This window comes from Callorhinchus milii, unplaced genomic scaffold (genome assembly GCF_018977255.1).
Source record: "Callorhinchus milii isolate IMCB2004 unplaced genomic scaffold, IMCB_Cmil_1.0 Scaffold4, whole genome shotgun sequence".
NCBI lineage: Eukaryota > Metazoa > Chordata > Chondrichthyes > Chimaeriformes > Callorhinchidae > Callorhinchus > Callorhinchus milii.
The window spans coordinates 56674732-56701042 of NW_024704745.1; the positions used below are offsets into that span (position 1 = coordinate 56674732).

Below are 26311 nucleotides of genomic sequence, written 5' to 3' on the forward strand. Positions count from 1 at the left end.
TTAGACACAATTGGAAGGAAAATTCAATGGAGATAAAAAAACATATAAAAATCCACTGGTTATAATTATTTCATTCATCCATTGTGTTTCTGAGAGTACATTAGGAAGCTATTATTGAAGCTAGAATCTATTATTTTGTTTGTCCTTTTATTTTCTGAAGCAACCTCGCATCAACTAATTAATGTCTAACCATGTCTAGCCCAAAACATTCACGAGAAAGAGTTTTTGAACAAGATAGCTCAGATTTTCTTTTTGTATTGTCTGAAGTCTCAAGATCTAGGCACACCCAGAGATGTTATATTCAGCTAGACAAGCAGCCTGCCATTTGGAGGAGCACATTACCTTTTAGTGTGTACTATGTGGAGTTCTGTAGCTCAGTGGTTAGAGCACTCGCTTTGCAGCGAGGGACTTGGGTTCAATTCCTGACAGGACGAAACATTGGGCAAGTTTCCTTACTCCACACACCTCCGTTTACCTAACAGTAAGTAGGAACTCGGTTGTTGGCTGACTGTCGGATCGCTTTTCCGGGGATAATAATTCCTTCTAAAAAAATCAAGAAAAGATTGGTCACTTCAATCCATGACTGTTGGTGGGACACTTGGACATATATAGATAGATATGTATACAGTGGTTATTTTTACCAGAGAAGTACAAAGCGACCTTGAGTTCTGGTAATTGTCCCAAGAATTGCTCTCGTCTTCCAATGTAAGAGAGGATTAGAGTTTCCAAACCAAATCCATTTTGGGATGGAGAGGATGTATTTCAAAATGCACAACTAACTGGAAATATGAAACAAAAATAACAGAAAATACTGGAAATCCACTGCAATATCAGTATCAATATCGGAAGGTGAAAAGCATTAAAGTTTCAGCAGGCTAACAGCTGAATCAAATGGACTACAGTAAGAGTTAACTATAACTGAATATGTTTTGTGCTTAGACTGACTAACTTGTATTTACCGATAACACTGTCCTTTATGTTTCACTATTATTTGTCGGTATTTGGTAAAACTGAAAATTGCCATTCTGTTTGGAAACTTGCCCAGATTTGGATATTAGAAAATTTCAAAAGTATATTTCATGCCTACATGAATGTTTTTTAAAAAAAGTTTCACAGAATATTCTGTAAAGTGGAGTGCCTGTATATTTTCTGGGTGAAACAAGGCAGCCAATTGCTCACAGCAGTGTCTCACAAACAGTCGTGGATTGAGTGACCAATTTTTTTTTTTGAAGGAATTATTACCCCTGAAAAATCGATCCACCAATCGACTAACACCTTGGTTCCTACTTACTGCTAGGTAAACAGAGGTGCGTGGAGTAAGGAAACTGCCAACTGCCTGTCGGGAAGTTAAACCAGGTCTCTCGCTTGTGAGGCGAGTGCTCTAACCACTGAGCTATAGGACTCCAATGAAACTACACAACACTGTTCTGACAGAGATAAACTGGAGAGTATTAGTTGCTGGCGTATCATTCCCTTTGGTAGCAATTGAATAGGATGGTTCTACTTTCATTTGGGGGCATCAAAAGATTGGGCATTTCTCCCTACAGGGAGCAACAACTATTAGTACTATATAGATTTCTTCAGCAAATTCTGATAAAGCAAATATCAGATCAATATATTCTTGATCTAATTATCCGTAACTGGTTATGATGACATTTTCAGTCAGTTTATCATTTGAAATATTTTAATTGCTTTTCTTAATGATGATTTTCTGCTGTGGAACACCACTGTCTGTCATCATCATGTTAATGGTTTACATAAGGATTTCAGCTGATAAAACAACAGGGGAGAAATGGCTCGGAAATCTAGATTTACTCTATATAGTATTCCAGAACATCCTGAATTTGGCGAGGCTTCAGCCTTTAGCCTTTTTTGGAGGTTCTTTTAAGAACTACTGAAAAATGGCTTCCAAATTAAGGCTGAATCCAATAATCTGACAAATACTGGATGCTTTAAAACATGACATAGAGTAAATCTAGACCCGGGTGGAATTTCTTCCCTAAGGTATCTATGGAAACCAGAAAGAGTTACCAAACGATTTACCATGGACAAAATGTGTAAACTGATAATGAAGGCAAGAACTTGTATTTGTATAGCACCTCACTGCATCAAAACAACATATCAAAAGAACTTCAAAGCACTCCGAGACACTACCCTGCATGTAGGGCATGATGTACAGCAAGTTGGTTTTTAATAAAGCATTTACTGCCAAGTGTAGTGACTGTGTGAGGGCAAACACAACAGTCAATTAGCACACACAAAGATTCTATAAACAGTTATGTAGAGAATGAACAACTTATCTGGAGGCTAAGACATAGGGAGAAACTCACTTCTCTTTCAATATAGTGCTTTGATATCTATAACTTGAGTCCAAAATCGAGAGGATCCACTCTGCAGCCTCTGCCTTTGCTAGTGTAATATCGTCCACCTCCACCACTACCTCTTCCCCTCGGGCCACCAAGACCATTATCCATGCATTCATTACGCCCAGGCTAGACTACGTCAAGTTTCTGCTCACTAGACTTCCCAACTCTTCCTTCCACAAGCTGCAGACCATCCAGAACTCTGCAGCTTGTGTCCTCTTCCGTTCTAGGCTCCGGAAGCCTATCATCGCCATCCTCCCCCGGCTCCAATGACTCCTCATCCCCCAAAGGATTGAGTTCAAGATCCCCACCCTCAATTTTAAATTCCTCCAGTCTTGCTGCAACCCTACCTCTGTGACTCTCTTAAATCCTACCAGCCCACCCACTCCCTCCATTCTGCAGGCACTGGCCTGCTTTCATGTCCCCCACCCTGTCCACCCACCGTCGGCAATTGGGCTTTTAGCCTATCAGTCCACACTTTCTGGAGCTCCATTCGCCTCTCCCCTTAAAGATCTATCTCAAGAACTCCTCTTTGACCACACCTTCAGTCACCTTCTTTCCCCAACAGCCAACTCTCCCGCATTCAACCCCCAGCTCGGGTGCAAACCCTCAACCATCTAGCACCTTGAGATGTCCTCCCGATGTGAGAGGTGCTCTATAAATGTAATTTATTGTTGCTGTTCATGCCCACCAGAAGAGGGAGATAGGACCTCAGTTTAACATTTGAACTATGGTTTGAAGAATGGTTCCTCTATCACTGCCCAACACTGAACTGAACTGGCGTGACAGCCTACCTTGACTATTAGCTCAATGACTTGGGGCATAATGACACAATCCTCTGAGCCAGAGTGACAGTGAAAGCAACAGCAGCCCTCATTCATTACAATTCACTAAAATAGACACGTCTCACTGTTGTTTTATTAGTATTTTAATTGTTAAAATTAAAGGATATTTATATCAATATACAAACTTGTTAAGATGCAGCCTGTAAATTTATCACATGATTTACATATTTTGAGTTTTCTAATTTTTTCCCCTACAAAAATTAAACATGGTGTATCCTAGGAGTACAGATTTTTGTTTTTTACACACACTCTCCAGTGAAGACATCTTTCCAAACCACTGGAGAAATCTGTTGACAATGGAAGGGTTTCATGTCCTTTGTTTTCAATGTATTTTGTTTCTTTTGTTTTTCAAACTCAAGTTCTCCAGGCAGAGGTTTAAGGCAGAATGGATAAATGGGAGTGGTAACAGAATAGATTGTGCTCTTTGTACCAAAAAAAACACACACAGAAGCAGATACAAATTATTCAAAATACTTAGCCCTTTGTAGCTCAATTCATATAGATTTGACAGTTTTTTTTAAATTGATTTATTTGCAAAGGACACAGAGCCCTTTAAAGCGCTGATGTGTTGCTAAATAAATTCCTCTATAATAATCTTTCTAAACATTCTCAGGAAATTATTTATTTTTTCCCAGTTTACTCTTGCAAAGAACAATTTTGATCTCCACAGCTTTGATCAAAGCTACAAAAGCAAATCACATTGTAATGTGTTTCGCTTTGAGGTAAGTAATGCACATAAATATAACCATATACTAACTATTTGTTACAATGTTTGATGGAACACAAGATACAGCCTTGTTTACTTTCAATGTCAGAACAGGTCCATCAGTGCTAACTGCTAGAAATATCTGGAATAAGACTTTTAAATACCTGGAGTTCCCCAGGAATTCACAACATTTATACACACCCCCTATAGTATCTCCCAATGTAGCTGAGATTGCCCAGATGGGGGTGTTAGTTGCAATTTGAAATTAGACCAAACCATAGAAATTTACAGCACATTCGGCTCATCGTGTCTGTATTGGCTCTTTGAAAGAACAATCCACCTAATCCCATTTACCTGACTTTTCCCCATACCCCTGCAAACTAATCCATTTTGGATGAAAATTATCTCAAGATCAAATCTGGAAGTTGGAAAGGTTTCAGTTATTACGTGCATGGATCTAGAAAACCTTGAATCCCAAACTAGAAAACCTCAAATCCTAAACGCACTGATTTCAGCACATTTAATAGTTTCTGGTATATCCCCTGCATGTAATTCAGCAAACATATGGTTTCATTGTTTTTTTTTAAAAAAATGTTTACACAGCATCAACTGTAGAAATAAAACTGATTCTCAGATGTCTTCAGTTCTCAAAGCGTTATTCTTGGCAGATGGTATTAAATTAAAAAGCCACTACATTAATTTCTTCTTTATAAAATGAACAACTAGTGATTATCCTCCTGGGGGGGGAGGAGGAGGGAATGGAGGTAAGCTGGGTCACCATGGAGGTTAACAGGCTCCAACTAATATGATTGGTGATGGAATGTCGGAACTGAATCAACCTCCTGCGGTGGTCTCGGTCGTCTGGCCCTGAGCCATGCAGGTCCGCAGTACTCCAGACACTGCTGATGAAAGACTATTCAGCCAAGCTCATCGCTAAGACTTTGAGGGCAGGATTCAACCCGTTCAGCTCCTATTAACCCTAGACCCAAAGTACTCACTGGTATAGTGGTCCTAGCTGGACAGGTTTGCCAGAGTGCTTTTAATGGCAAGCTGGGTGGTCTTAGCTAGTCAAAATCCAGCAGTATACAACACATACTCTAGAGTGCCCAAGGCTTGCCAACTTTTGCCAACCTGCACCTAATCCTTTCCCAGATTATGTAAACAGAATGTGTCCCTCTGGGGAATAAGTATACCTTCCATTGCAGACACAGGAATTTCCATGTGTCGGCAGCATGCATGGAACTCCAGTTTGTATACTCTTAAGCATGGTAATACAGTTACCAGGTGCAATCCACACATGTCAAACACCCAGCTGATGCCCCCCAAAAATCATTTCCTTTTCAGTGACCAACAGATAATTGAGAATTTCTATGCCATGACTGGAATTTGAAAAGCCATTTTCCATTCAATTGAATGGTTACGTAACATTTTTCTTTGTTTTTAATCAGCAATTTGTATTTAAAGCCCAAATTACAAACAACTCCATAACTTTTGTTATTTTCACAAGCAACCCAAGCTACATATATGAAAGTGAATTTGAAAAGTACACAACAATTTGTGCAGCAGGGTGTTGGTTGCAAGTTTCTAATACATGGGGTTTACAATTTTGTGGTTCAGGGTTTATTCATTTAATGGGAATCAACTGGGCTTTGTGATGTGAACATTTATCATCCAAAATGGTCAATTACAGTTTCACAGTAAGAAAAAATTGCTTTATGATTTTAGCTCTATGAGTGTGTCCTATACAAGGCATAGAGCAGCTTATATTCCATCAAATGATACTTCATTTCATTGTCAGCTAAACTATTGGCTATAAGGATTGAAGTTACAATAGTAGACCGTGTAAAGGGGAAGACAAATTTGAATTCCCAAACAAATTCATCAGCATCAGTGCATATGGCTATGAATAAAATGCAAATCTCTGCTATCAAACAGTTGCCATTAATGAGATTCATGGTATTTACTAATTTGTATACATCACAGTTGAAATGACCAGTAAAATTGTAACAAAAGCTGGAAGTCAATTAACAAAAACTACACACCTCCAAGAATTAAATGCATTAGGCATTCATTTTTTATATAACAATGGAGAAACTCAATTTGGATAGCTCTGCTCCCAAAGAAAACAGCAAGATTACAGATCATTTACCAATATATTTTTTAATTAAAACATTGGAATTGATTCCGTGTGTCAAAAACTGCCTGATTCAAAGGCTGAATTACTGCACAAAGTGTCTATCCTGATAACCTCACACCAGAGCAGATTCAGGAATTGAGTTCCAGTTCTGGTTTCACAACAGTAAATCTTGGATCCAGCCTAGGTATGAATCCCTTGAAGTTTCTGGAGGCTTGTGAGCCAAAAACGTCCAATGCTCTCCTGTTCATCAGGGCAAATCTGGTTAAAATAAAGAGACTGTACAGTAAATACTGAAAATCTTTGCATACTAGCAATTCAAAATGCACTTGTCACAACTACTCCATAAATACAGGATTGAAACATTTAAGAGGTTAGAGGATTCATTTTCATGTAGATGTTATTATGACATGACATATGTTATAATAAGCGTTGTTTGTAAATATTTATTAAGCAAGATTCAAATGAGAACCAGATATGTATTTGACGAGAAAAAATATAAAAGGATACAGAGAAAGTACAAGGAATTAGGGATCAAGTATGGGGAGACATTTTAAGGATTATTTAATACAGTATATACCATTGGAGTCCTGTAGCTTAGTGGTTAGAGCGAAAGACCTGGGTTCAATTCCCAGCAGGGCGAAATGTTGGGCAAGTTTCCTTACTCCACACGCCCCTGTTTACATAGTAGTAAGTAGGAACCCGGTTGTTAATCGATTGGCGGATTGCTTTTCTGGGGGTAATAATCCCTTCAAAAAAAATTATAATAATTTGGTCACTCAATCCCCAACTGTGCACAATTGGCTGCCAGGATTCACCACAAAACATACAGTCACTTCACTTTACAGTATATTCTGTGAAGCGCTTCGAGACGTCTCGAAGACGTGATAAGGCGCTATGTCAAATGCAAGGATTATTATTATATTGCAAGAGCAAGCACCAGGATAGAATCAATGGACTGAATCTCCTCTTTCTTTGCTGTAAATTCTCATGATTCTGCAATTTTATTCACAGTTGGATCTTACCTTTTTACTCAGTAATAATTACCATGCTCTGTTTTTCATCCCCAAAATGAAAAGCTGGGTATTTCTCAGGGTTTGTTTTTGATGTCAAACAAAGGAAAACATTGGGGGGAGGAGCAATCTGATACAGCGAAAAATTTGCTCTGTCTCTCTCTCTATCAGTCTCCCTGACATCTTTTCCTGAATTTCTACTTTTCTGCCTTTTTCTACCCCTATCTTTGGACTGTAAAAAAAAAATGCAAAATTACACACAGCTTTTTTACCTATCAAATTTTTACCAACAAAATTTTGTATTTTTCAGTGAAAAATAGGTAAAATCTAACTTTGATGTTCCTTATCCATAAATGGCATGAAGAAGAAAAAGAAAATGAAGAGAGGAATAAGGAAAAAAAGAAAAAGGAAGAAGAAATGGATGGCATTGGAAAAGTGGGATTCTTGGATTAAAAATTTTTTCATGATTCTATCTCTAAGGTTGCTTTAAACTAAACGCTGACAAGGTTTATTTCTAGAAACAATAGGAGTGAGTGAGTGCCTGAGGTTAGCAGAAACACCTACTTTCCTTTCGTCAGCCGCAACAGGAACTTCCAGTAGGAAGGCCGTAGGTTCTGAACTTCCATCACTGCCTAGAAATGATAAGAAAAGCTGGTCACGATTCATCAATGTTAAAAAAACAAGCAATATTAAATGTTCAGAGCAATTTATTGAATAAGTTCTCATGTTAGTTAAATACAATTTAATGCATCTTCAATACTACATTCCTCTCAAATACAGATTTTTCTGATTTGTAACATTTGTAATTTGCAATAATTTTTGTTTGTCTACATGTGCTAAAGGAACGTTCCCTTTAAATGTATATCCATTCTGCAAGTTCATCAATCTCAGGCACTTGCAAATACATAGCCAACCTTTTTATAATGTAGTTGCCTAAGTTCAATATCGTAGAGGCCATATTATAAGCTAAACGTAAAAAAATGGCTTATTCAAGCTGTCAGGTCATCACTGATGTATTTCTTGAGCATATATGTAGGCAGCAACATTACTTTCCTTTTTATGTGCTGTGCATGCAGGCTATACATACGAAGGAGTGAAATTAGTGGCATTTGCTGCACATATCCCACGTACAGAGTACGCAGGAAGCAACGTTAGCAAAGTTTCCTCCAGATCATTTGAACAAGCAGAGGAAATTACATCAACAGTGTGACGATCTGGAAGTCAGCCATTTTGTAAGTAGGGTATCTAATTAGTTAATCTCAGAAGAAGTGTGTATCTTGCTTCCAGTTAGCATGGGTCTACAGAACACTGGCATAATTCGCTTCCTGCACATAATGCTTAATAATACATCAGTGGTGACCTGGCAGCTAGTGTCCCTGCAATAAAACAGGGAGAGAGGATTGTGCTGCCCTATATATGGGTTATATTAACAAAAGTGCCCGATTTCTCATTAATTCATTTGCCAATTAATATTCTTCTTCCTCGATTACCTGTGATTGACACCATCCGTGGCCTGCTCCAAGACCTCTGTCAATGCTGGTTTGAAACAACTGCTAGAGCAATCACAAGAACTGCAGAGGTTGACTTTTGACATTACAGTTCTGGTTCTGGTTTATGCTCTACGTCTCCCTCGAAGAGTACGTGGAAATTGGAGCTCACTACATGCTGAATTGCTGGAGGAAACTAACTTACATTCTGCCATTCCACGCAATTACATACTTGTCGACCAGTCCACCCAACACATCATGGGGTTGAAAAAGTTGTCAAACGTTGTAACCCACAATGCAAACTGAGTTCTCTACAGGGAATCCTCTGTAAATTATGCCATCTCACAAAACTATTAACTCTATTCAGATCTTGAGTTGGAAATGAGGACTCACATGTTACCAACTTATAGTGGGTTCCCCAGAGAAAAGAGAGATTATGTCACAAAATGCTTATACCTGCAGTTATGCCATTCAATTGGCCTTTCACCCCCACTGATTATTTTTGTCACCTTCAAAGCAATAAGGTTTTCCATAACAGATATTCTTTTGTTCTTTTATAAAAAGTATTTAAAATAGAGTACAATGTACTGTAGTTTGTGTTCCACAGGTCAGCGGTATATGATGCATCAAAAAGAAGAACACACAGAATGTTTACTGAAGAAAAACCTATTATTTAAAAAAAGCTGATATGCTTGAGAGACTAGAAATAATCCGCTATAACAACAGTATTAAGACTGCTGAATAAGTCTCTCACAGCCCACTTCCAGTAGGGAGCACTATAGTGGCATCTTGACATTTTCATTGCATGAAAGATGGTGTGAGGACTTTACAGATTGCAAGGGTCCCATAGCAAACCAACAGCCAGTAAAATGAGAACAGAAATATCACAGTTTGCAGTCGAAGAACACTCATTGTTTTATACATTTTGAAACTCTGATAGTGTGAAGGTTAATATACTTCTGGCCATTACAATCATTTTGATAGAATTCATCGTTTGAAATTCACTTTTCTCATACAATAAAAAGGTATAACATTGTTTTACGTAAATGGGCAGGGATGTCATAAAATAATCTCTGTTCTTAACATTTTTAGTTAAACTTCCTTCTATATTTAATTAATCCCAAAAAACAATGTCTGGGAAATTGTTACAAGGTAGTAATAACACTCTCAAACAGGTTGAAAATGTTTATAGGTACTCAGTTTATAACAAGCACAGAGTGCATTACACCCAGAACCCATTTTGCAAACAGATTATTTCTGGAATAATTTTAAATGAATAATTCTATTGTTGAGCCTTCCAGTCTAAGAGTCACCCAAGTTTACATTTTTCATTGCAAACATCAAAGGCACACACCCCCTTCAGACACACACACACACACACACACACAGACTTCCCTTCTATGGTCGTGTGACCGCATTACCCAGCCAGGAGAACTGGTTAACATTATAACATCATAATGTTAACCAGGTTAGCCAACTAGAACAGAAAGCTGCTCTATTTAGTTACTATAAACCCATTCCCTCCACATATAAATTGAATAAATTGAACAAAAATCCCTCAGATTTAATAACCAACAAAATAAAATTGCTATAAGATCATGCACTTTCACTAACTTTCCAAACTAAATTCTTATACTATGAACAAATACATCCACAGCAGTCACATAATTGAGAAACTTGGCACAACTAATATTTTAAATCAAAACCTTGGCATCTTCTTGCTTTACTAAGGCTGTTGGAATCTAATTTGATTTGCTGGTGGTTTTGGCACAGAGATTATTTTGTAGAAACTGGGATCTACTGTGTGAAGACTTCCTATTAGATTATACAGCCTGATTTATTATCATAGTGATAGACGATCACTTGGTTTTAACTCCCGAGACTTTCATTTTAAGCAGTACTGAGAAAACAGCTGCTGTCCTTACTGTATTTAGCAGCCAGCTGCTGTCCTTCAAGGTGAATTTGTTGAGTGGGTCATAAAAGTACACCAGTCTTTGCAGTCAAAGGCAATTGAAAAAAATAGCTGTATATACAGTTGAGGGATAGTTGGTATGCAAGATTGTGAATTTCTCCAATTACTTGTCTTATAGCCCTCTTTACAAAAGTAAAGCCCTTGTTTAGCATAAGCAAAATCAGCAAACAGCAAACTTGAGCCCTCTTTTTCTGAGCTAAAAAACTTTCTGGCAATGGTTACTATTTGCACAAGTAGTAGTTCTGCAAAGCCAATAGGTAAAAGTACACCAGTGGAAAATAAAGCAGATCAACTTCTAAGTATTGCACAAAAGGAGGGCTGAAGGGTATCTGTGTACATTGAGCTAGAAAAATATTTTGAAGATCAGGATTATAATAGATAAACAAAGATGTAACTGTTAGTTTGGGCTATTTTTTCAGTGTGTGTCTGCTAGGCACATCAAGCCCAGTTGAGCAACAACGCAGCAATAAAAGGGAAGAAAATGTACATTGGAAATCCGAATTACAAAGTGAAAATGCTGGAAATTTCAAAGTAGGTCAATTACTAATGGTCCAATGAAGTTATGGAGTTCTGATGTCACGCTTGAAATGTTAGACTGCCTTTCACAGTCAGATGCTGATCAACTTGCTGAAGTTCCATCAATCTTGGTTTGTAGTCATAAATTAAACGTAGTATTTGATACAGTGCACATAATGTCAAAATGTCCCAAAGCACTACAGAGGTAATAGCTGTTGAGACTGTATTTGCAGGAAAACATGGCAGCCATATCCTACAGTCAAGTGACTGATCAATTTAGCTCAGGGATTGCGAGCTATCATACTGGGAGAAACTCCCTTTTATTTACAAATAATCCCAGGAAATATTTAACATATTTAATGTTAAAGTGAGTCAATATTCAGTTCCTGCTGAATTTCAAATTGCTATCTCTATACTGGTGCCCAGCCGACATACAAACATCTGTCAGTAAATTTCCGTTGTGTCAAGGAACTAACACAGAGTCCTGAACTTGAAACTCACCATATCCATAATTTCAGAGTGCCCCAAGAATTGGTTAACGTGCCTCATGTCATCCACGGTCCAGAAAGGGATCAGCAGCACAAAGAATTCTCTGCAGTACCTCATGAGAGAACCTCCGAATGCTGTAGTATTACAATACTATATGGACCATTATGAATGCTTCTAATTCCTACACCAGCAATCCTTAAATCTATGTTGAGTGAGGCTGTTAGATTAATGCCAAATTGATAATTACCTGAGCAAGATTTATGCAAGTTTTACGTTATCCATAAGAACTTGGTTGACACTACAGGATTTAATTTTATTTCATATCCTTTGCAGCCAAAAGAACAGATAAAGTGAGTTTCTTCCCATTAATCAGGGTGGATTTGAATCCAAGTTCCAGGGCTGAAAGAACACTTCAATTAATTTCATTAAAATGGACCAAATTGAGAAAAACACAATTATACAATGCATGTTTACGCAGCAGTTGCACAGAGAAGACCTCAACATGGATAAATCACTTCAACTGTAAATGCATAAGCATTTTGTAATGTCATCATCTTTCCAGAGATAATTAGTTTAGTAGCACAGCTCTTCTGAAACATAAAAATGCATTGATGAAATTCAGCTAAATAGCAATCTTTCACATCAGACAGATACTTACTGCTTGAAAACATATGGCTGTGGAAACCGCATAGATGAGGGTATCTGCATGAGGAAAATATGGACATTTTCCTGCTTCAATGCCTTTGAAATACATCGTCTGCCGGCAAAGATGAACACAAATTAATTACGGAAGCAAATTAACCTCAATTTTTAATCTCGATCACATCAGATGATAGGTGTGAATCACATGGAGCTTCTCGTTTCTCCAAGGTCTGTTAAAGCTCATTATTGGGTCGTTTTAACAGTAATAATATCAGAAAAGCAATCTCCAGGGTTTGGGGAATATTTGTGATTGGTTATGGCAGTTCACATTTATGAACACAATTAATACAGAGGTTTTGCCATTACTACACTCAAATGCAAAGTCACATTGCCTTTCACAATAACAATAAGAATATCACATTGTCCATGAGTATGAAAGCCAGTAAACACATTATTCAGTAACTGTTTAATATACAATCTAAATACTTTTCTATGATTTATGAGTTACCTAATCTTCCTCATTCACATAATAAACTCCAAGTTTCACTATTCAAGAGGTATTAAAAGCAATGTTAGATCACACTGAATGATACAATCAAAATCTATAAATGCAGATTGTTCTTTGTATGGATATTGATATACAGTATACGGAAGTTTTGACTTACAACTTGTTTTGCAACATTTGAGCTAATTTGAAGAACAAAAAGGAACAAGATGTAAAATTTGACCCTGTATTGGCAAGTTTTTTTATGTCTTCAGCAGCATTTCTTTCAGGATTAAAGATTCAATATCCTTTTTAGGTTGTAGATGAAATTGTTCATTCACTGAAAATCAGTTGATCTGAATGACCATCATCAAATGGATTACAACAATTAAAATAAATAATATTAGATTTGATATAGTGTCAGGATATATTTCGTGTCAGGAGGACTTCTCAAATGAGGTTATCCAGCAACTGTGTATTTTGTAGAATGCAGCCTTTTCATGTCAACAAGACATCAAAAAGCGCTTTACAGGATATATTGTAAAGTGACTGTGTGTATTTTGTGGCTGAACATGACAACCAATTTGCACACAGCAATGTCCCACAAAAAGCCATGAAGTGAATGGCCAAGCTTATCTAAGGGATTGTTAGCCAGGGTCCTGAAAGAAACTCCCTTTTTCGAATAGTTCATGGGATCATCAAGGTTCACTTGGACAGGCAGACGGAACCTCGGTTGAATGTCTTATCCGAAGAATGGCACCTCTGACAATGCAGCACACCCAGCACTACATTGGAGTGTCAGCCTATACTTAATGAGCACAAAGTCTCAATGTGGGGCTTGAATCCACAACCTTTGATTGATTCAGGGATATGCGTTCCATCAAATAAACCAGGCTAACACCTAAATAATTATCAGAAAACAAGGAACAGAACTACAATGAAGCATTGTGAGAAAGTGGAGCTTGGGATGCATATATTCTTAATCTACACTGTAACAATGCCACAATAAAAAAAAATCATTGTGAGTGCATGCAACGCTCACTTTCAATGAGAATTCGCACCCCAAAAAAACAAAACGCGAAATACAGCAGATGCTGGAAATCTGAAACAATAACAGAAGTCACTGGGAACACTCAGCAGGTCAGGCAGCATCAATGGAGAAAGGAAAGTCAGTCAACGTTTTAGGTCAATGACCCTTCGTCAGAACTGGGGCCATGTTGGGAGGGAGAGGTTTTTAAGGACTAAAACTGAGAAGGAAATGCAAAATATTGATTCAGGGATATTGAGGGACTAACCCTTTCCCTCCCAACATGGCCCCAGTTCTGACAAAGGGTCGTGGACCCGAAACGTTAACTCAATTTTCTTTCTCCATAGATGCTGCCTGACCTGCTGAGTGTTCCCAGCAATTTCTGGTTTTGCTCCAAGAAAAACAGTCTGACTTCCAGGTGATAAGACTGTTGCAACATCACTTGCTGTGCACTGTGCATGGGCAGTGAATGGGGTCCAAACTTTAAGTGCATTATAACCGAATCAGTGCTATAAAGAAGCGCATTATTGTGGGGCTGCACTGTATTTGCAGAAATCTCAGCAGGAGAAATTCTTTACAAAATTTATAGCCATGGGAAGTGGAAAGATACTGTAACCTTCAACTATTGTCAGTAATTTTCTCTTTACATATGTAAACATTGTTACAGTATTAAAACCACAACTAAACTGAAAACACATGACAGCGATGTAGAATTCTTGTGTGTTAGGTCTTGACATGCTTTGAAGGAGGAGAGAGGCAGCGAGTCAGAGGGACTCCAGGAATGGAACTCCAGAGAGCAGGGGCAAAATAGTGATGGTGAGGCAGATGGGGTGGGGGGCTGGTGTTTTCTGGGCAAAGGGAACGGCCAGGTTAGGAGCTCGGAGTGGTAGGTGGGGCAATGAAGTACGTGGAGAATTTTTTTTTACTGGGAATAGAGGGAGCTTTCTGTTGGGAATCTGTGAGGCATGTCACTTGGTGTCCATCCTCGGTCCCTCCCGTGGCGGCCAAGGGAGATTCCTATAGTCTGTCCTGACAGTGAACCACTAAACACTGCCCTCACTTCTCTCTCTGCTCTTTTACTCTTTTTATTTCTCTCTCTCACTCAATCGCTCTCACCTCCCTCTCCTCTCTTACAAACTCTATCTCTCTCAATTCTCTCTCCCACATACTCTCTATCCCCTCTCACATTCTCTCTGAATCACTCCTCCTTTCTTTTCTCTCAGTCACTCTCTCTACCCCCGCTCCCTCACTCTCTCAATTACTCTTACTTCCCCTCTCACACCCTCTCCACCCTCACATTCTCTCTCCCTGCTCTTAATAACTCTCTCCCCCTCACTCCCTCTCCCCTTCTCTCAATGACTCTTTCTCCCCTTCTCTTAGTCTCTATCTCACTCCCCCTTTTCTCACTTGTCTCTCACACACTCTCTTCCCTCACACAATCTCCATCTCTCTCCCCCACCCCCTCTCAATCTCCCCTCTCTCCCAATCAGCCGTATGGTTCACTATGTACAGCAGCAGGAGCCACTGGTTGCTAAGGGCCAGTGGATATGGCGACAGACTTGCTTTCCCCTCAGCTCGGGTACAGACTGCAGTAAGGGGCAGCATTATTCCCACTCTCCGAGCTTTCTCACAACCGCCGGCTCCTGCCGCTGCCGTAGGAAGACGTTCGCCAGGGAAGGAAGAAGCGGATGTTGGAATGTTGAAAATGGTCTTGGGCCGCATAAAATCACCCGCCGGGCCGAATGCAGTCCGTGGGCCACCTGTTGGACCACCCTGCTTTATATGATCACATTTAATATTTCTTCAGGACTGATGCATTTTTATTTGACAGTCTAACTGCAGCTTTGGCAGCTCACAAGGCAAAACAGAACAGAATGAAATTGCAGGAAATAATCTTGCAAGAGCTCACATCTGCAAAGGAATGACTGTCTTTGCAAATGCAAACTCAGAATGCTGATAGGAAGGGATTTTATTTTTGGTTAGCCTGGCAACAGAAAAATTAGGAAACCTATTACCTTGCTTAAGAGAAACTAGCCAAACCATACTGAGAGTTTTGCATTTGTGTGTCATCTACACATGGAAATTTCCCTGTTTCTGGAATGAAGTGTGCCTCTCTTGGGATGCATCCTGCTCACTGCATTCTGGATTATCAGGCACTGATTAGCAAGAGTTTTATGTCTCCAGAGTGTGAGTTGTGATACTGCTGGAGCTTAACCAGCTAAAATTGCACAGCTTGTTATTGAGATCACTGTCCAGCAAGCTTCCAACCACTTGTCCAGCTAAGACTACTCTACCTGTTAGGACTTTGGCTTGCAGGATTATCGGGAGCTGAGAATCCTTGTTGTCAGTGATAGAAAGAATGTAATTTCAATATTATCTGTATTTAACCAAAGAAATGCAGTTGGTTCTATAATGTGAAGTTAAAATCACCAATTGAAAATTAAAATGCAAAAATAATTCCAAAGAGTATTCTTTTACCTCCACAAGTTTGGAAGCCAGGTACATGGAGATTGCTGTGCTTTTGTAAAACATCATGGAGATTCCTGCCAAAAAACCTGTGGGAAGAATTGGAAGAAGAATGACTAATACATTTTATTGAGAGTACTAGGAATATAAACCTAGGGCTCTTTGTTTAGCTCCTTTGTTTATCAAAATATCACATCATAAAGGAGAGATCAGATGAAGACCTATGAGGTGGTTCTTTAATAAGGTGCTTAAACAGCGCCTTGGGACGTCCTCCAGACATGAAAGACGCCATACAAATCTAATCTTGTTCTTGTTGTAAACAAATATCTGTTTGTTAACACAATGCAGTAGCCCAAACTATGAAAAATATTTATTTTCAAAGTTACCAGCAGAGCTTTGTTGTGTCTTAAACTGGATGCAGAAATCATTTGACGCTAATTTTGCCTTGAAGTCTACATGCTATATTTCACCTCATGGCTATTTGTGGGACACTGTTGTGCTCAAATTGACTACATTTGCCCGATGGTCATTACACTTCATAGTACATCCTGTGAAGCGTTTTGAGACCTTCTTTTGACGTAAAGGGTTCTATATTAAATATATGGATTATTATAGGGTTCAAGAGAGAGGGTTCTTTTCTTTTAAATGACAAAAGAAATACGCTTTGTGCAGCATCATTTAGGTATCAGTCTGGCTCAGTTCGTAGCTCTCTTGCTTTGGAGTCAGAAGGTTGTGCGTTCAAGACCTACATCCAACTCACGTAATCACAATTGCCCATTTTCATTTTGAAAATTTCATTTTGAAAATAACAACTATTTGGAACTCTTGCAGAATAGCTCCATTTTTTCCACGTGACTATCCCAACTGCTAACAATTCTTTATGTAGTCCAAACGTGAAAAGTGCAACACATCGGGAGTGCAGCCTGATTGCAACACAATAGTTGGGAGTCCATAATATAAAATTATGCTAAATGCAGAGCACATTATGTCATAGACTCTCTTACTGATGTCCTGCCTATCTGTGCCATGGCACTAATGCGAAAAGAGAAGGTAGTTTATTCTAGTGTCCTGGCAAACAATCCCCAAATAAAATTTGTCATTCACTTCATGTGTGTTTATGGGACATTGCTGTAGGCAAAATTGGCTGCTGCATGCTGCACGATACCAGATGTTGTTAGGAATAATAATAATGCATTTCAGTTTTCTGTGGGTTCAGTTATAATTTAGGAACTTGCTGACAAGTGTATATAGGTGCAATTGGGTTCCTCAACATCAGCAGTAATAATAACAATAATAATTCTTGTAATCCAGAAGTGAGCAAGAGCACATGTGACATAATGTGCTCCATTCATAGCACACTTTTATTTTGTGGACTTCCCAACTACCATGTTGCACCGAGGCTGTACTGTACGCCTTTTAAAGTATTAGGAGAATTGTTAACAGTCATGCGGAAATGACAGGAGTTCCAAATTATATTGTTTGTTTTCAAAATTAAAAGGCACTGGATATTTTTTATTATTATTTGTATTAATCAGCGTCATTTTATAAATCATCGCCTTGCAGACATGTTCATAAGAGAGCTGAAAAAACATGATTATTCTCACCAGCAATCAGTGCATGAAGTTCATCGTCCAAGTTTCGTACCCATCGTAGGAAGCAACTTGTGCCCTTGACAGAAACAAAAACATAAGAATCAGGTGGTGTATGTGTGTTTAGTATAGAGAATTGCTGTATCATATTGCCTGGTCTTTCACAAGCTACAAAAGCACTTTATTAGTATTAAACTTTGCTTATTAATGAAACAGCTTGTTAAAACTATTTCTTTAACAATATTTATGGTTAACAAGAATAAAAATCCATCACAGTGCTTAAATACTTCTTAAGACATGGAAGGCTATCTTTCTTTGTCTAATACATTTGAACCAAAGTAACATTAAAAATGTATGTGCAGAACCTCTGAAATCAGGTCTTAGAGTATCAACAGCTTCTGAGCAATGTACTGAGGAGTGGTGAATATAAATCTTGCTTTCTGTTCCACATTGCTCTATGGCTAGAAGTTATATCAATTCACTCCAAGCAGAGGGAGCAATGCATTAAGGGGTCTAAATAAATCAATTTGTTTTGTAAAAAATACAATGTTTATATTCTTAGGTCAATGTATTGGATTGGTTATGTGTTGCATTATTACAACTCAAATCAAAGAGCAATTCCTTCATATGTTCCACAATTGTTAGTGGGTCCTATACATTTTGTGCTACTATTTCCATTTCTATAAAAACACTTTTATTGATTCAATAATTCCCGATTATTTATTCTGCTAACTTCCCAAAGACCCCCATCATACTTAATAATAGCTTTCCTCTTCTTTTACCTTCCAACTTAAATATTTCTACTTGTTATAAGTCTAATTTTGTAGCCTAGTCTACTTAGAATTGATCTATTAAGTAATTCATTTTTTTTAGAAATCTTTCACAATAATCAGCAAACTCCATTCATTCTTCTCTACAGAATTCGTCCAGCCAGACCTCCTACTCATCTTTGCGCAAATGCATCCCAGCATTGTAAATAGCCAAACAACCCAACCTATCCCTATACTTCCATCTCAAACTTTTTTTGTGTGAGAATGGCCAGTCAACTTGATGTTTCATTTCTCATTTCTCCCTAAAAAGAATGAGCAACATAACCTTCGTTTCAGCTTCCTTCCAGACATGGTCTAACTGCATACCCATTATTGCAGATGTTTTAGTTTACTCATAAAGTACACAATCTAATAAACTGTGCACACAACTTCTTGCCTAAGAGTTAATAACTGCCTTATTAAAAATAAGAATGGAATCCAAAGACAACAGTTGAAGCAATTGAATGCGACTAGATAGAGCCTTTAAGAAATCCAGAGTAAATGGTAGCTACGAAGGCTTTTTCACAAGTCAAAGAAACAGAACTGAACTGTAACTCGTAGAAAAACTGCTATATAGCTGCTAGAGTCAACCATTTCTAGCTCTGGCTTCATAACAGACCATGCAATTTCCATGATAAGTAAATGGATAGGTTTATGGGAATAATTATATGAAGGTATTTCTCCCAACAGTATTTATTAAACACAAATAAAACAAAATATATATTTATATTAAACAGTAATGTGGATGAGAGTTTACTCTGGGCAAAGTGCAGAGTGTCAAAGCATTTGATGCTCTTCAATGATTGAAACAAAGTCAAAATAATAAAGTTTTTATTTTGCACACAAATTTAACTTCTTAATCCCTTAATGTATAAAAAAATAATAAATGCTTTGCAGATTTTATTACCTTGTAAATACTGACAAAGGATCCCAGAAATGCTCCAAGTTGAAAGTTTTCTTTATTGTACAAAGCAGACAGCAGCCGGGATGGCTTTGTAAATAGATGTCTAAGGGCTGATGGGATACGAAGGCAGCATTGAATAAGATAGCCAACACTGAACATCCTTATAAAACCCTGGAAAATGTTTCAAAAGAAATCTTTAGGAATGGAGCAACGTGCAACACACTCTAATTTCTGGTTTGAATTTCTATTATAAAAAAAGCAAATTACAGAAAGTAATCAAATTGAGAACAATAAGAGTACAAGGAAGCAGAACATCAAATGAGAGGTTGCCATCAGGGCCAACTATTGCAACCATACACTTAAATGATAAAATACCTTTTAAAATCTTAAATGGACTCCTTCTGGGAGGTATTTGAACTTTTCAATCAAAGCATCTCATTTTGTAAGATTACTTAAGTATTCATTAACTTGTGCTTTAACCAGTTCAGATAACATCATAAACTGCAAAACTAAAGTGTGAGCCATTCATAAAAGACATCTCAAGTAGAAGATTAATGTTTTTAATCATCACTTGAGCATCAGTTACGTTATATAACAAAATATGCCAAGATTTTAAAACTTCTGACTGTCTCAATTATCCATAAGCTTGAACATCCTAACATCTGAGTGGATTACTGCAAATATTTAACCAATAAAACTCCATCTAGAAGGAAGCATAGATATCAGCACAGCTACACTCAAAGAGTCAGATCGTGTTGGTAAAGTCAGTAACAAGGTGGCTAAACTCCAGATCGTCACTGAAGAAAAGAAACACGTTTGTACAGAAGGTTTAGAATATGGAATGCTTTACAACAAGTAGAAATAGAAGCAAAATCCACTAACAACTAGTCAGACTGGTTACAATAACAACAATTTACTTTGATATAGCCCTCATCATGTAGGATGACATCATTATAAGGTTGGGTTAGATACTGAGCAGGGGAGAGGGGAAGGGGAGCGTAGCCATGGTCAAAGAGGAAGGTTTTAAGGTAAGACTTAGAGAGACTATGCCAGCATTAATCCCTCTAGGTTCTGTTGACATTTGTCCAGTTGTCAGATCAACTATTTTCAAGAGCTATCAAATAGACAAACTTCTTCCCACCTGAACCATTTCATTTGAAAGCAATATGAAATATTGTGTTAAATTAACTTTCCTCAACACCCGATCAATTGGTGTGAATCCCCTGGTATCACAGATCTCCTGGGTTATATCTTCTCCAGAGAATACACAAGGTACAACTAGTATACATTACTCATGAATACCTCTCATTGTTTCTCTTCGGTCATACAGTTTTAGCCTCACTAAACTTCTGGATCTATCCCAAAACTCCAATTTAACTTGATTAATAATTCACTGCATCCAAAAGAAAACCCTTTTTTTCCTATGTCCATTCATGTCAGACTCGATTTGTAATGTGAAAGTAATTCAATGTTATTTTTTAAACAAACTAAGCTGAGCAAAATGTAATGTAAATGTAAAGAGAGACTATAGAGATACATTTTATTTCTGTACTCCCATTCTCTTAAAACCTGGATTACTAAAAGGAATAAATTGCACAGGGATAAGGTAAATTCTCAGACAACACAAACTCATAGGAAAAATACAAGAGGAACTGTAAAAATAATCCTTGCATTTGGCATAGCACCTTATCATGTAATCAAAATATCTCAAATTGCTTCACAATATTTTATTGTGAAGTGTAATGACTGTGTATAAGACTGTATTTGTAGGCAAATGCAGCAGCCAATTTGCACACAGCAATGTCCCACAAGCATAGATGCACATGTGAAGAACTTGTACAATACCCTGCTCTGAAAGGTGTTGCTGTCAAACATAAATAAAATCCTTGACAGCATACTATCTGAAAGAAATGCAAAGGTATGTAAATTATAGTGTACACTCTAATAAAGCAGAGTACTGAATCAGCATGGTCTCTCATCGGAAAGTCTGTTTTTATTTGTGTTTGTGTGCTACTTTTGCTTGTGTTTTGTGCTTGTACAAAGTACTTAGAAAGAAGGCACAAAGAAAATGGGGTCAACTTGTGATACATTTGATATTTAGCATACTGAATATATTGGAGAAGAGCACAAATCCCTTTCCCCACCCAACACCAATCTTAATCGATGTCTGTGAAGCTGGCATTGAAATTCTGGCTCTGTTTGATTGCCAGTTAGTTAGACACCAGCCACATTGAGATTTTGTTTTGTAAAAAGATCGTGTCCTAACCAGTTGAGCCCGAAGTCCAATGCCACGAATCTGACTTCACATACTCCACTCCAGGAGTCCCACAAATCTGGGTACATGGGACGTGGTAAATATGGAATGCATTGCTAAGTTAAAATCAGTAAAATGTAACTAAATAGCAATCTGTTCAGCAAATGTCCATGATCGGCTACACAGCTGAGCGCCCAATTCAGTCACTGCACTTTAGAGATGTTCTATATAATAAGAATAATCCTTGCATTTGTTATAGCACCTTATCACGTCTTTGAGATGTCTTAAAGCGCTTCACAGAATATACTCTAAAGTGAATTGACTGTATATTTTGTGGGTGAAACGTAGCAGCCAATTGCACACCACAGTGTTACACAAACAGCCGTAGATTGAAGTGACCAATTTATTCTTATTTTTTTTGAAGGAATTATTATCCCTGGAAAAGCCAAGGATGGAAATAAGAACATAAGAATTAGGAGCAGGAGTAGGCCATTCGGTCCCTCGAGCCTGCCCCGCCATTCGATAAGATCATGGCTGATCTTCTGACCTAACTCTAATTACCTGCCCTATCCCCATATCCCTAATCCCTCTATTTTTGTAAAAATCTATCAGTCTCAGCCTTGAAAATGTTCAAGGACTGAGCATCTACAGCGTTCACGGGGTAATGAATTCCATAAATTCACTACCCTCTGAGTGAAGAAATGTTTCCTCAACTCTGTTCTAAAAGGCTGACCCTTAATTTTAAGACTGTGACCCTGAGGAAGTTTGCTTGTTTAGTAAGGAAGCTTGCCCAACGTTTTGCCCTGCAGGGAATCAAACAACAACAACCAAAAATTCCATTTGTATAGCGCCTTTCACGTCGGGAAAGGCGCTATCATGAAGTATTCGTAGGTAGGGAAAGTGAGAGGAAAAGGGAACTCATATTGGAGTTGGAGCACTGGCAGAAGTTGGTGCCCTGCTCTCTTGCATGTGTGCAGACTAAAGAGGCCAGGGTCAGAGAAAATAACCTACCCCGGTGGAGGTAGTGATGAGTCCACAGTTGAACAGTCTGCCAACATTTGCTGACAGTACTCATACATGAATGATGGTCATTTGGGCAAATTACCAAAGAGTGATTGGAGACAGTGGAGGAAGGGATAAAAAAGGAAATCAGTAACAAAATGACTGAATTATCTCATGGAACAAAAACTTGGATTATAGCCCAGAATTCCATTGTATTCTACCCCCAGACCAAATCACTGCTCTCGCAGTGTTCCTCATTTCAGTCCTTCAGAATTTTCAATAAATGCATCAGGAACAATTTTGTGATCGGATACACAATTGCTCAGGAACTTTCCACATGCTAAATAAAGTACTGCATTTTTTTTGTTATGAGAAGACTAAAAGTCAACAACTCACTTTAATGCAGTAAGATATGCAGTTATCTTCATAATGTTTACAGCATTTGTGTCTTGGTCCATGTTTACATCTGGAGAAAAGAAAAATCATCAATGTTAAATTTTACACATATAAATAGAGTAAATACCTCGACAAATAACTTTCTTTAGGATGAATCATGATTGCACAAGAGACGTTTTATATTATTTCTTGGTTAATGAGGCCTCTATAATCAATGCACAGTGTTATTGCTGTACAGTATAATAAGAATCCTTGCATTTGACATACCGCTTTTCACGTCTTCTAGACATCTCAAAGTGCTTCACAGTGTATAGTTATATATATGTATAAAGAATTGCTCAGACTTCTTATATTCGTCTTATAATATCTTTTATATCAATACCTAAAATACTGTTAAGAGTGAATGTATTCTTCATGTTCCACACTGGGTTTTTCACTGTGCTCATTCCACACTTGGTTATTATATTCTGACAATAAACAAAACCAATGAAAGTAAGCGCATCAACCAAATTTCAATTGACAAACGCTCAGATGTTAAGTGGTGTTAGGCATTGAACCAAGGTGTATGTCACATCACAAGTTGGCACACAGAGATTTAAAGATCGACAATTTTAGATCAAGAGATCACTTCACGTTTGCAGACACAATCTTAAAGAAAGGGTTTGCACTGTACATTTGTACCAGAAAGCTTGTAGTTGGCACATTAAACCTGTGCTTTAGTCCCAATCCTAACTTCAATCTATAATAATATTATTCCTTGCATTTGATAGAACATCTAATCAAGACATTGAAACATCTCAAAGCACTTCACAGGATTTAATGCTATGTGGATTGACTGTGTATTTTGTGGAGTCCTGTAGCTTAGTGGTTAGTGCACTCGCCTAACAAGCAAAAGGAGCTGGGTTTGATTCCCGGGCAGGGTGAAACTGTGGGCAAGTTTCCTTACTCCACACGCCTGTTTACCTAGCAGTAAGTAGGAAACGGTTGTTAGTCATTTGGCGGATCGCTTTTCCAGAGATAATAATCCCTTCAAGAAAAATAATAATAATAATTTAGTCATTCAATCCTCGACTATTTGTGGGACACTGCTGTGTGCAATTGGCTACTGCGTTTCCCCCACAAAATATACAGTTACTACACTTTACAGTATATTCTGTGAAGTGCTTTGAGATGTTTCAAAGACATGATAAAGTGCTATATCAAATGGAAGGATTATTATTATTATTATAAAAGTGATCACCAATTTACACACAGCAATGTCCAACAAACAGCCATGTAATGAATGATCAATTTTATCTGAAGGATTGGTGGCTGGGACACTGGAAGAAAGTCCCTACTTAAAACTTGAAACTTCAAACAGTGTCATGAGATTTTTAACTTCCACCCTAACAGGCACCTCAGTTTAACATCCACTTGTAACTTCCTCCTTAACCCCTCAGTTTAACACCTCACCTTCAACAATGCAATAGCCCCACAGAACTGCAGTGGGGTGACAGCCTAGACCAGTGGCGCCCAACCTCTTTGGTTGGCCAGCAAAATAAATGTTTCTTGAGTGCAGGCGTAAGTATATTCCCACGTTTTCCTTCATGCCAACCCTTCCCCACATAGTAAGACAGCTCTACAAATGTAGTAAAAACACAAAGAGACTGGAAAGCACTCCATCATAAAGCTGGACCAAACTGGCCTGGCCACCTGACAGGCAGCAATGCAGTAAGAAAGGGAGAAATACTCCTGGTAGCAGCTTTACTTATTTCAGATGGAGATACATTAGCCATTTCCATCCGAGAGGTTTACAATCCTCAAGTGAAATAAGCTCTCAGAGCAAAGGGCAGCAGACGGTTTTCTAATTTAAAGTAATACTTTATGGATGTTTTCATCTACTTAAGGGCTGCTTTGCAGGGCCATTGTTCCTTTTACGTCTTTAGTGATTAGTTGAATGAAAGGGCTTCATTGTCTGCAAATTGCACAAAATGTGCTTCACGTCTGTACAATGAAGCTTCCTTTTTAACCAGGCTTCTTTGGGGAGGGTAAAAAGTTAGAATGAACAATGTAAATGTAAAAGAACGTTCAAAACAAATCTAAGAGGATTTAAACGCAAAAAAAATCTAATTATTGTAAACTGAAATAGGCTCGATAGGACTCAAGGTCCCAGAAACTTTTAGCCAAAATGAAATGTCCTAAAAATCATTGGTTTTCATGCTACTTATACAAAAGAAGCTGAACACAATGTGTTTTATTGTAAGAATGTTCCTTTACCATTCTATCCTACTAAATGGCAGCAGAGACATATGAAATATACTATCTATATATATATACTCAAAGAAGACTTGTCAAGAATCTTGCAAATAATGTAAAATAAGAAACACAAAATATTTCGGAGGGTAATTTCTGTTTGCATTATTATTAAATAGAAAACAGCCGCTCTGCACAACATGCCCTAGGGAACAGTCTGTGCAGTTCATCTCAACTCTTCCTGTAGAGATAAAGCAAGCTGACTCGGCCCAGGCTTGGATGGTAAATCATGGGTTTGTCACTAGACTTTGAGAGGTTCATTTTAATTGAGCTGTCCTGATAATTTGTCCAGGAGATTACTTTATTCTTATGGTTCTCGGTGTCTGTTGCCTAGAGAAGATGAGTCAACAACCAACTTAGCCTGAAGGCTAAACAGATGAACGGGTGCCAAGTGTAATAATGTTATATCTCAATTTGTGCACTGGTACACAATAATACACTGTACACAATAGTATCAACACAATAGTATCAAGGGGAAGCTGAGAGAGACCTAGAGTAATATTATCTTTGGTGTCCTAGTTTCATAGTACATCATTATCTACTCTGTACAATTAGGAACATTTATGCCTTTTTAGCAACAGTTTCCCTAGTTAAGATCAAATGTTGTATTTTGTTGAGTATAAATAAACTTGCATTTTCAGAGAAGGTTCTACTTGTCAAGCAACAAGCACTTTTCTAGCACCGATGAAGCTGGACAAGGAGATGTCTGACAGATTACCAATCTGCTTTTGATAGATTTGTTCAATTTGTATTTTGTTTCTGGATTTGGATACAGGCTAGATGAAGGCTACAAGGCCTGGGAAAAGAAGACCATTTCTGCTTTGGCATTCAGTTGAATCCAATTTGTAATAAGCTCAAATGGGATTCATTGAGTTAATTGCAACTTCCCAGTTTGCGAAATTCATAACCTGCAAAATCTCA

The 26311-nt window shown here is 37.9% G+C and overlaps 1 protein-coding gene across 1 annotated transcript in view; it reads right to left on the reverse strand.

Annotated features, from left to right (window-relative positions):
- Nucleotides 1-4241: 4241 nt before the first annotated feature.
- tmem135 (transmembrane protein 135) overlaps nucleotides 4242-26311 on the reverse strand; it is a 257534-nt gene continuing 235464 nt past the window's right edge. Inside the window, exons 9-15 of the mRNA XM_007902332.2 lie at nucleotides 23099-23168; nucleotides 19450-19617; nucleotides 17749-17812; nucleotides 16157-16233; nucleotides 12184-12282; nucleotides 7626-7693; nucleotides 4242-6309 (exon numbers count right to left, since the gene is read on the reverse strand). Of these exons, the coding sequence (XP_007900523.2) occupies nucleotides 6180-6309; nucleotides 7626-7693; nucleotides 12184-12282; nucleotides 16157-16233; nucleotides 17749-17812; nucleotides 19450-19617; nucleotides 23099-23168 (676 nt within the window). The 3' untranslated portion in view covers nucleotides 4242-6179. The remainder of the gene's footprint in view (nucleotides 6310-7625; nucleotides 7694-12183; nucleotides 12283-16156; nucleotides 16234-17748; nucleotides 17813-19449; nucleotides 19618-23098; nucleotides 23169-26311) is intronic.